The sequence below is a fragment of the Ammodytes marinus genome (genome assembly GCF_949987685.1).
Source record: "Ammodytes marinus genome assembly, chromosome: 13".
Classification (NCBI taxonomy): domain Eukaryota; kingdom Metazoa; phylum Chordata; class Actinopteri; order Uranoscopiformes; family Ammodytidae; genus Ammodytes; species Ammodytes marinus.
Genome location: NC_137217.1, coordinates 5,205,784 through 5,218,104, shown reverse-complemented (window position 1 = coordinate 5,218,104; position 12,321 = coordinate 5,205,784). Strand labels below are relative to the sequence as shown.

The following is a 12,321-nucleotide window of genomic DNA, read 5'->3' as shown; positions in this document are numbered from 1 at the left end:
TGTGTTTGAACTGATATGTAAGATCCAGACATTCCATGAGATCACCACAAAGTGTACTGTGCTGGAAAACAGGCGTTATTTATCAAGATAATACTAGCAGTGAGGTGACATGGCGCCTCAAAAATTGCACAAAATAATATTTTGTTTAGATGTCGTGACTGGTCACTCGAATCGGTCACTTATTCATCTACTTTGTCATCAGAATGTGATACACTAAAAAGAACCATTTTATAGGGGGGGGGGGAGAGAAATTGCAAGAATGTGTTATGAATGTGTTTGATAAAGATGTAAGATGCTTAGTGCTAACCACCTGTTGTTCTTTATGAGGTGTGTTATACAGTATATGTTGATAAGCTACAGACTACCTTCTTCTCCTTTAATTTGAGACACAGCAGACAAAAAACATTGTTTTTTTCAAACACTGGTCAATTTTGAGAATTTTACCTATTTACACTGAGCCCCAACCACAGCGAGTTCTACCAGCATCCAATGCGGAAGAGACAACAATTGCAGTTGCACCGGGTGGCCACTAGGGGCAGGTTTCAAAACAGAGGAATTTCTCGTTGACTCCTTTGTTAAATAGGTCGTTTTCACAGCATTATTAAACCTATTTAAGGCCTGGTACAAAAAAACATTCTAGTCTGTATGTTTACGTCATATCTCTATGACAACACTGAGGGGGATGAATTTTCTAGTTTTTCTTCTTTTGGAGGTTAAAATGTATGAATAATTAGGGGTGTGGTCTCTTGAGTGACAGCTGCCCAACCGTTGGCCCTCACTTCGGAGGTATACGTCAGCTAGATGGGCATATCTCTCTCCCCCTGACGTAACATCAACGCCCTTTTTTTGGAAGGGTAAATGAGGCGGAGTAAAAATATGAAAAGATGGCGACGCGCATAAGCCAGGACGATTGGATGCAGTTGGAATAACTGAGGTCAGCCCGGATGCTACATCCATTTTATATAGCCTACTATTTATGATTTAGGCTACACATAGGCTATAATTAGCCTGGCTCCGCCCGCCCGCCTACTTCCGGCCAAATTTTATTTTCCCTTCAGTAGTCAGTCTGGGTGTACAGCCCATTTCCCAGTTTTGCCGGAGATTCGACAGCCGGTCCAATCAGCGAACAGAGCGAGTGGCTGAGAACGATGAAGTCGAAAGTCGCGCTCCAGTTTCAGTTGCCAGAAGCCGGCTCATGACACACGTGACGACCAAACGTTATGCGATTGGTTGGCTAATCCAGAGTGGCACTGGGCAGATCCAATAGTTTTAAACTTTAACAGACACCCGCCTCCATGAGTGAACGTTTGCCAATTACAGCACTGCCAGACTTTCTGTACAAATGAAATGAAGTACGATGGTCTGGTAGCACCAGGCTAGGCTATAATACTAGTAGGCCTATAAATAAAAGGTCCAAACTGTAGGCTACATTTAGGTGTTTATTTGACTAAAGCTTGTCATTTGCATCTATTTCTCCTGTACAAGCACCTTCAACAGCCATTACTGTTAGGCCTACTACCAAAAAATCTCAACTCTGTGTGTGTGTGTGTGTGTGTGTGTGTGTGTGTGTGTGTGTGTGTGTGTGTGTGTGTGTGTGTTTTATAATGTATAAAGGTATAATCGGTAGAATACCTGTATACAATTGCTTTGCACATGGCATTTGGTAATGTGTCTCGCGAGATTTAACCGCACTGCCAGTTATTCTCGCGTGATCAACTTCAGGGTGTCATGGCTGCCGTGGGGAAGCTTCGAATGTGTGCCGTCTCTCCGTCAGGGAAACCCTCCGCCTCGCTGATCTTCCTGCATGGCTCAGGTGCCCAGTCGTCTCTCAGTGATTGTTTGTCATATGTTTTCCTCCCGCGCACTTATTCTGTCTGGGATAATATACTGTGTAGTAGGCTATCGGTCTTTATATGTCCATGGTAGTGACCTGGCAGGGAGCGCTGGTTTGTTGATGACACGGATGTCACTAGTTGACAGCTGTGTGACGTAGGCTATGCGCTCTCATCAGCTGTAGGACCGTTCGTAACGTTGCCCTATACACACGCGCGCGCACAATCACACACACACACACACACACACACACACACACACACACACACACACACACACACACACACATACATACACACACACACACACACACACACTCACCCTCTGACAACCCCTTGCACAGTGGGCACCCTCATTACAAATAGGCTATGCCTATGACATTACAGAAAACACACTGCAGTGTGCCAGTCATCAGTTTCAGTGCAAGGCCTACTAAGTATAAAATGATTATAAGCTGTGCAAATGAAACATACTCGTTTAAGACCTATATAATGAAAGTAAAACCACAGTCTTGCACATTTAAAACAACTGTCTTCTTCATGAATAATTGGTTTGCATGTGCTGCACTATACCCAGTGTTTTCAAGTGGAAAGTGGACAGAAGAGTAGACCTATTAGGCTACTAAAAAAAGTATGCCATTAGAAAAATAATCATTTTAATAATTGTATAATGTAGCTAGACTAAGTAAACAACTGGCAAGGTGTCATGATGAAATCCAAAAGTTTAAATGTTTACTCTATTCACATGCAGTGTCTCACCTTTTAAAGCCACCAGTGTCAAATGTGTTAAAGTAGCCTACATAAATAGGCTACAATAAGCACCCATTTGCTTTTGCCTTCATGTTTCCATGTCCAGGTGACACTGGGCAGGGGCTGAGAGCCTGGGTTCGAGATGTTATGGTGCCAGATCTGGCCTTCAACCACATCAGAGTTCTTTACCCCACAGCTCCAGCTAGGTACGTAGGTCCTTGTCAAGTATCCATGTGTCACCCACCCACTCACTCATTCACTCACGCACGCACTCACTCACTCACTCACTCACTCACTCACTCACTCACTCACTCACTCACTCACTCACTCACTCACTCACTCACTCACTCACACACACATACACACACACACACACACAGTAATATTCCTGTGTTGCCTGAACAGGTCGATGTTTGTTAAGAAATGTGTAAAAAATTTTACTTCAAGGAATAAATCTATATTGTCATTTTATTTCACATTTGCGTAGCTGGGAAGACATGCCACAGTAAAGGTGTGGTAAGCGAGTATGGAGAATCTTTGTAGACAATGTAGTCTGTCTATTAACACCATACAAGAAGCAGACTGTGAGGAGATTTTCACCGATTTGACCAAAAGTTTTTTTTTTTTGCCAACAAACATTCTCCAGAATTGCTTATCCCACCTTTAATTAATGGATTAACTGAACAGATTGTTGCTGTAGCTGATCACTGACCCTTATCTTCGCACTACCAGGCCATACACACCAATGCGAGGGGCTCTGTCTACTGTCTGGTTCGACCGTTACAAGATCTCACGGGACAGCCCGGAGCACCTAGACTCTGTAGATGCCATGTGCAGCACCTTGGGTTCCATCATTCAGGACGAGGTCAACGCCGGTATCCCCAAACACAGGATGGTGATCGGTATGGATATATGTTGATCATTACTTATATACATTATCACCATCAATTATTTCATAAATAGGCCTACACCGTAACTTAACCCAATGTGTTAAGGTCACCTATTATGCAAAAAATTCACCTTTTTATGTTTTTTCAACATCATTATGGGACTCCACCTTTCTGAAAACTTGTGTTCAAAAAACCCCAGTAAGATTTCTCTCATTATCAACCTAACTTAGCACTACTACCTCCACCTGTGATAAGCCACACCCCCAGATACCGCCAGCAGTTAGAGGCAGGGCCAATCAGAGCGGACTGGGATTTTTTGGAAGGCAGGGCTTAAAGAGACAGGCTCTAAATCTGAGCAGTTCAGACAGAGGCTGAAAAGAGGAGATTCAGCAATGGCACAGTGGGGAATATAAAGGGTTTTTTTGGACACTACACCATGAAAACAGCTTCTAGTAGAAACCCAAATTCCAATATTGAGCCCCGAAAATTAGCAGAATAATGTGCCCTTTAATCAGTGACCTTTTAGAGGGAAGGGAACCGCTAGTTTGTTTCCACTTGCTCCCCCGTCTTTCATGCTAAGCTAAGCTAACTTCATCCCGACTCCAGCTCTTGTCTGTACTGAACACACAGACTAGTGAGATTTGATATATATCAATGTGAACATATCGCTGAGGAAAAATAAAGTGTGTGAGCCGAGATCTTGTGTTCAGTGAAGATGGCCTCTGTCAGACGTTCTCGATCTCTCTGTTTTGGCTCTTTCTTTCCCTCTCTTACTCTCTTTCTCTCTCTCTCTCTCTCTCTCTCTCTCTCTCGTTTGATCCTTTTTCCTTTCTTTATTCCCCTCCACACACACACTCACAATCACACACACACACACACACAGACCACAGTCCATCTTAGCCCTGGCTGTTCCCATAACTCCCTCTTGTCATGATATAAAATGAAGAATGCGTCTCATCAGGTTACCGGGTGGATCCTTTCATACGCTGCCAACAGAGAATAAAAGCGGGGATTCCTGAATTGGATCCTGAAAATCTTTTTTTTGTTGTTGCCAAAAAACACATTCTGTTTATCAAGTTCACGTACTGTATGTAAATAACAATTAAAACCAAACCAACTCGTATTAAGTGTAAGTCCAAACTACTGTGGCCGAGTCTTGAGTGAAGAGTTCTCACAGGAAACATATGGGGAGGACACGGGGGTATGTTTTTATGTCAGCGAGTGTGATGGCTGCGTGTGAAAGGGGGACAACGGCCCATAGTGCAGTGCAGTGGGAAAAGGGTTAAACCTGAAATGTAAGAAGTTCTGTGTGTGTGTGAAAGGACTTCGCCTCCAGAGAAAGTGAGTGAAAAAACACATGCTCCTGGGAAACTGCTGAAATATTATCTTACTAAATCATAACATTTAGTCATTAGCTATAAATACTCTGGTGGAGTCACTCCTCGGCAGTGCTGGAGAAAAGAGTCTCCCCCCCTCCCTCCCCCCCGCCAGCCGACTGACGGACTGACAAGCGCAAGAATTTTCCATGGAAAAGCTTTTTTTGAGGAGGCCGGCCACAGTGTGTGCAAAAGGGGGGCTGGGGGGGGGGGGGGGCTTCTTCAACAGTCTGTGGGGACTTATAGGCCCTGGGAGTCTAAAGGTGGCTGCTGGTTGAAGTCCGGTCAGTTTGGAGTGTGGACAGGTGCCAGTTTGCCTCCCAGGGCCCTAGAGCAAGGCAAGGTGCCCCCCCCCCCCCCCAAACAAGGGACCACCTTATGGGGGAAGCTCCATCACTCAGATATATCTCCATGCATTAAAGGTGCAGTGTGTAAAGGGAAATGCCCTTTTTCTTTTTTTTAACAGACTTGGTAGCAATGGGATATCATTTTGATAATTATGTTTTAAATAGTGTAAAATCGCTTGGAAAATAAAGTTTTTGTGTATTTTATTACCTTAGAATGAGCTTTTTATATCTACATAGGAGTGGTTAGCTGAGGCTGCCATGTTGCTACATTAACACAAAACAGACAAACTTAACGGCCTTACGCCTTTTATATAAATGTGTGTCCTGGGGAAATCCACCTGTTGAAAGACAAAGAAGAAGAATTACTATAGAATACATCATTTTACCTGATAACTTGATATTGTGGAAAGACTTGAGGCAGTGGTTGAAGATGTCATCTTAATTAACTAGCTTCTTGTCCTTGAATGCCACTGTATATTCTGTCAATTCTCCCCCAAGGGTGGAGGGGGTTGCAAGGGAGCGTTGCAATCTAGAATCTCATCACTACATGATGCAAAAATACTCCTATATTACACACTTTACTTTGAATGCATGTTGTACACACTACAGCATGTGTATTTAGGATTTAAGATGTGTATTCCTCTTCTTCCTCTTGCACATGCTGCTACCCTGTTCAGTATGACACATGCTTCATGTTATAACATAGGAATTCTGATCAAATTCACCTACAGTATGGGCTCCAAATGTCTGAAATCAGACAAAGATGGCACCATGCACAACAGTCAAGTTGATGCCTTTAAGATTGTTTAAATCATATTACAATAGTAACAGAATTAATATATACATATTGAGATGACTTGAGCTGATGACTTTAGCAGAGGAGTTGCCAGATATTATGTCATCAAGTTTAATAGCACACACTTCAACTTTTCCATTTTAATCTTCTTCTCTGTGTCTGTTTTGAATTTTCGGCAACCACTAAGATTTTTTTAATTTTAGTCAGCTTTTTTTTTCTCCCACTGTACTTAAATAGCTTTAAACGAGTATATGTGCTCACACACACACACACACACATGCACAGTGGCGACCTCTCCAAATCACTCACTTTGAGTTTTAATTCCCCCAATTCAGAACACTGCATTTCAGTTTAATTTTGGACTCACTAGGACAGACTTGAATTTCTACCTTTCCTGTCTTTGTTCCCCCCCCTCCCCCTCCTCTTTTCACCCTCCCTCGTTTCACCCTCCCTCGTTCCTTAGCTCCCCTGACAGGCTGACGGGTACTTGCACACTTTCCCAGATGTGCTCCGAGTGCCCAGATGTACCCAGATGTGTGAGATTAAGGACACTCATGAACAGCTGCTTTATTCCAAGGCAGAGAAAAAAAGCCTTGTGGAACTGAGGAGTTACCATCCATCAGTATTTTCCACCTCTGTGTGTATATAGAGTGCCCTGACTTAGCTCCTGTTACTCATATGGAGATAAATAGGTTAACTTTGTCATACTTATTGCACTGATACTTAAGCCTGGAAATCCAGACCCACATCTAGAACGATGTAGGGTCTGGTAATGAGCAATAGACCTTTCCAACTCAAGGGGTGGCACCAACGAATGCATTTCAAAACACCACTGCATGCAATATGACCGACTATGACCAATCAGAGCAATGAACAAGGTGACGTTGTTTAGCGACCAGCGAGGCTAACTGGTAAATTAAACGTTTGCCGTATACGGTTCAGCTCAATAGCAAATACTTGCTTATGAAATATTTGAGTGCAGACTTCTGTTTAAAAAAAGCTAAGTCCAAATCGATATGCGGCCAAAGCGGTTTCAAACAATGTATCAGCAGCCATCTTTATTGTTTACTATCACGACTTTGACGGCCCCACACTGTCGCCCCAGAGGGCTTCGCGTCATCAGTTGAATGCACACCCACAGATGAGTAGACCTGCTGTTATTGAAAAGCAAACCTGTTCCACGCCAGGCTGACAGGCCGAGCCGAGGCAAGCCAAGCCCACATATTATATGGAAAAACACCATTACTTATCTAGGGGGTTAGGTGTAAGGTACTCACCGCTGGACCACAGCTGGACCACAGCCATCGCGCGTGAACATTATTTTTTTAATAATACGACAACAACCCAAAACACAAAGCAAAAGTGGTGAAGAAATGGTTAGCGGACAAACACATTAAGGTTTTACAGTGGCCCAGCCAGAGTCCTGACTTGAATTCAATTGAGAATCAGTGGAGAGAGCTAAAGATCAGGGTGATGGCAGTGAGACCCTCCAAACTGAAAGAGTTGGAGCTCATTGCTAAAGATGAATGGGCAAAAATACTAGTGGAGACATGCAAAAAGCTGGTCAGGAAGCATTTGATTGCTGTAATAGCCAAAAAAGGCTTTTTCTATTGATTATTGAGAAGGGTATGAATAATGGACATGCCACCTTTTGTTCAAATGTAAATAAAAGCTGAACATTTATTTTTTTCCACAATGACGCCTATTGTACATAGTCTTATTATCTTTTGGGAGAAGCCTGTGTCATTTCCAATCAAGAAAAAACTTGCTGGTTGAATAAAAGTAACTTTAAGTCAAAATTTGCCAGGGGTATGAATCATTTTGGGCATGACTAGTTGATGAGCTCCAATGGTTCTAGCCCAGAGTAAGCTGCGGAGCAAATTGAAATTTGCTAGTGACAAGTCTGGATTTCCTGGTTACTACTAATACTTGTTACATAGAAAAGAAAAATGCTCCTAGAATGTGAGTTAATGCTTCCAGCTGATGCAGCGGTTGATCATTTCTGTTTTTTTCGTCCCTATAATCACAGGGGGATTTTCCATGGGCGGAGCCATGGCTCTCCACCTGGTGTGTCGGTACCACCCTGACGTAGCAGGAGTATTTGCACTGTCCAGCTTTCTCAACAAGGACTCTGTTGCTTATCAGGTAATATGATCAGCCTCCACCCATTTCTGTCAAGTCCCAGGAATGGATTGTAATTTGTTAAAGTAGGGCAGTAAGAAAAACTCTTTAAAAATAGCTTTTTTTGCATCTATGTTCTCGTTTGGTGTTACATGTAATTTATGATCATCAGAGGAAAATGTTACTGTTTCAGAAGGTTCCTCTTAGCTACTCAAATGGTGATTAAACCATCAGTGCGGTGACAGTCCTAATTTTTTAACTTGTGTGTGTGTGTGTCTGTTGAAGGCAGTGGAGCAGAGGCACAGAGCAGGACTCTCCCTGCCCGACTTGTTCCAGTGCCATGGGACCAGTGATGATCTGGTGCTGCATCAGTGGGGAGAGGACACGTCCGGGCTGCTGAGGAAGGCTGGCATGAACACAACCTTCCACTCCTTCCCCGGCGTCAACCACGAGCTCTACGCGCCTGAGATGGAGATGCTGAGAACCTGGATACTCAATAAGCTGCCCCCCACCAACACACCTCCCTCCTGACTCTCTCTAAGTTCAAATTTGCTCTTCAGGGTTTCTCAATTCACCCACGTCTCGGACACAAATGACTTCTGAGTGGTCATTCACCCAGAATTTGGGATTTTGACAGATTTTGTTGTCTGTAATTTTAGTTTTCATTTCATGTATAAACTGCTACGGACCTTTTTACACCACGGAACCAAAGTGGTGATCGATATGTCTTTTTTTTTGTGAATTTGCTCAATGCACAAAACACGCACATCACTTTGTAGACTATGCATTTTCCAATTTGTTGGGTATTTTTTATGTGACGTGGGGTTATACCCATTTGAGAAAGCTGACCTGATTGCTACATTTGAGTTGGATCAAAAAAAAAAAAAAAAAGGTTATCTGTAAGGGGAAGGTGTTTGTGTATACTATACTTACTGAGGTGGCTGGTTCCAGTCCAGCATGGGACCAATGACTTTAAGTGCAAAATGGTTGCTACAATTGGGCCAGTCAAGTTTCCTTGAGCAAGGCACATATCCCAGAACTGCTTGGGGCAAAATCCAAGTCCCCAGGAAGTTGGTGGGTGTATTTAATATCTATTTTTTTAAAGAAGCGTTTGACCTATTAATAAAAAAAGGGGTGGATTTTAACAAGCAAGATATACAGAAATGTTACCTTCATCCTGTTTATACTGCCTCTGATTAAAACCACATCTACACGCTTACATGTCATGAGAGGCCTTTTTCTTTTCAGAATCAGCACAGTGTTGATTTATTGTTGTGATCTGTTTAGTTATGACTAAACCATTTGTTTATGGTGGTCAGTTCAAATATCAACAAGCTTTCTCTGGTATGGCTTACGACACATTTAAAGGTACAGTTCTGAATATTTGAAGTGGGGTTGTATGCATAGTTAGTCTGTTACCTTATGGAGATGGTGATGATCAGTGCAATCACTGTAGCATAGGTCACCTTGTACTGTTGCTGAGGCGGCCACCAGCAGTTTTTCACCATGTATATAAATGTTTACCTAAAAAATAAATATCCGTTCAACCGTACATTAAATGTAGGATTTTTTCATTGCGTCAGACAGCCGTTTATTTTTGCAATTTTTTTTCAAGCATATAGTTCCACCTTGTATTACTACGCCAACTCACACGGTTGCAGTGCATCGTATCACTCAGCGAAATCTTTTAGCTTGTAAGCTACAGTCACCAGCAACCCGTTAACATTGTCTCCCACGTGCTACTGCCAAAGCAGCAAGACAAAAGTGAACATGGCTGAGCCAGCGCACACAAGACACAAACAATGTATCTCGCTGCTGCAGTTATTATTGAACAGTTATTACTACATCCACGGCTGTCTTTATTCCAACATATAAACCAAAGGTCCAACAAAGCTCTTGGCAGGTCCCTGCAGCTGCTTTTATATTGCCAATGAGTCCATTGGATTTCAATTGGGATTTGAGACTTATGCAACATCCTGTTCTCGACATCAGCAAGGAAGCATTAACCTACAGCATCTGTTTTATCCCTACAGTGTACAGTGTGTGTGTGTGTGTGTGTGTGTGTGTGTGTGTGTGTGTGTGTGAATTCGAACTGATGAGCTCTGTCTGTGCTCAACAGGTTACTGTGAAGTTTGGTGTATTCTAGTGTGTGTGGGGGAGGGGGGGGTGTCTTTCTTCCTTCAAACGCTGGACTCAGTCATCCGGGAGAAAATAATCGTCTGACAAATCATCTGCAAAGTCTTCTCGGCCAGGCGTCTACTCCACAGACTCCACCAGTGGTGTAAAGAGTAGCTGAAAAAAGCATACTTGAAACCATACTTGAGTAAGAATAGAGATACCTTACTAGAAAAATACTCTGTTACAAGTTACCTATTATAATAGCATTTGGGTAAGGTACAAAAGTATCATATTTTAGGAGGCCTTTAAGTATCAAGAGTAGTTATCTATATGGAATGCAGATGCAAAAATACACTAACTGTAAAAGTACTCTGTTACAAGTAATGGTCCTGCATAAAATCACCTAAGTAGAATTATGAATAAAAGTATTAAAATATAAAGTGACTGTTCTACTTTTATATATTGATTTTTTTATTACTCATAAAAACAGGTTTGTAGCTGGATGAGGTGGAGCTCATTCTGTATGGGAATGCAAATACATTCTATTTACTTTGTGGATTTAAGCATTTTTTCTTTTTAAATTAGTCATAGACTGATTGTTTGCTTGGTAAACATGTTGACGATTAAGAGGAAAAGCAGCAAAACCTTTAAATATGAGAAGTTGGAACCATGACATGTTTGGCATATCTCCATTAAAGATCGACTAATTTTTCATCTGTGCTGATAGGCCTACATACTTTTGTATTAAAGGTTCAGTAAGCGGAATGGTCAGTTTAGCTAACTTCCTGCAGTTAGTCCCCTCGCTCGTCCCCACATCACCACATTAATGCACTGCGGTCTTCAAGCAGCGAGTTATCTAGCATCATCTCAGATGTGATAAAACATGAAAAAAACCATCAAAACAGACATTGGGAAGTATTTTTACCTGCTCCGCCATTGTAGGCCGCATAAACATTCACCCATCTGTCGCTCTGCTCATGCACCGGCAGTGAGACGGGTGTCGGTTTGTAGCGTTCTCTCTTCTGGTTATTAGTAGTGGGATCCTGAAAAGTTTATTTGACGATTACATGCAGAGAGAGTGACTGAGATATCGGCTTTATGAAACGCGCACACTAGGTATATACAGGTAAGTGATCACTGTATGAATGAAGAGCGATTTAACACTTATATTAACATAAATAAATTGCTGACTTCACCTTTAAGTAGTAAACTATATTTGATTACCTCAATATATTTCCTGATCAAAATTCTTCAAAACGTTGTTAAGTCATTAGTAAAAAGTATTGGAGTGGAAGTATACGGTAAAGAAAGGAAAATATTCAAGTAAAGTACAAGTGCTGCAAACTTGTACTTAGTTCCATTCCACTCCTGAACTCAACCGTACGTTCTCTCCCCTCCCTTTCACCTTATGTTGTTCTCTGACCGTCCTCTGCTATGAGAATGGAAATGTGAGGATCAGTTGCACTCTGATTAGGCAACAGTTGCTGAGATCATTGTGGAGTGGATCGGTTTGTGGACGGATGGATGTGGGGTTACACAGAGGCGGGATGAGGAGGTGGTGTGTGTGTGTGTGTGGGGGGGGGTTGCAAGCCAAAGCAAACAGAAGGAGCTTGGAGTTTTTGCGCTCCAGCCTGCCTCCTTTCGCTGATTACTTCCAGCTACGTGTGAAAGAATGCTACTGTTGAGCGGCCAGCAGAAAAAAAAACCTCCCCACACCCCCACTGGAGATCTGGCAGCCTCCTCTTCATCAGCCCCCTAGCTCTAGACTCCTCTCCCTTTTACCCACTCCCATCCCTTTTACTCACTCACTTGCTCACTCTTTCTCTTTTTCCCACAAATTTTTTTTTTAATCTCCTGTTGTCAGCCTCCGTCTGGGGGGGGTCTCTCTTTAAGCCCCGCCCTTCCAAAAAAGCACAGTCCACTCTGATTGGCCTGAATCGGTTTAAACTATAGCTGGCAGTTAGATTCAGGGGAATATGGGGGCGTGGCTTATCACAGGCGGAGGTAGTGCTATGTTAGGCTGATGATGGTGGGGCTGGTGTCCGCTTCTCCCCTTGTGACATCATAAGGGGACAGAAATCTGACTGAGGT

The 12,321-nt window shown here is 42.6% G+C and overlaps 1 protein-coding gene across 1 annotated transcript; it reads left to right on the top strand.

The window, feature by feature from the left end:
• Positions 1 to 1,728: 1,728 nt before the first annotated feature.
• lyplal1 (lysophospholipase like 1) lies at positions 1,729 to 9,751 on the top strand (the record flags this gene model as incomplete). The annotated part of the gene is made up of 5 exons (XM_080038807.1): positions 1,729 to 1,813; positions 2,689 to 2,788; positions 3,315 to 3,484; positions 8,021 to 8,136; positions 8,398 to 9,751. 5 exons carry the CDS (start codon positions 1,729 to 1,731, stop codon positions 8,641 to 8,643), a joined length of 717 nt encoding a protein of 238 aa, XP_079894933.1. The 3' UTR covers positions 8,644 to 9,751.
• Positions 9,752 to 12,321: the final 2,570 nt, after the last annotated feature.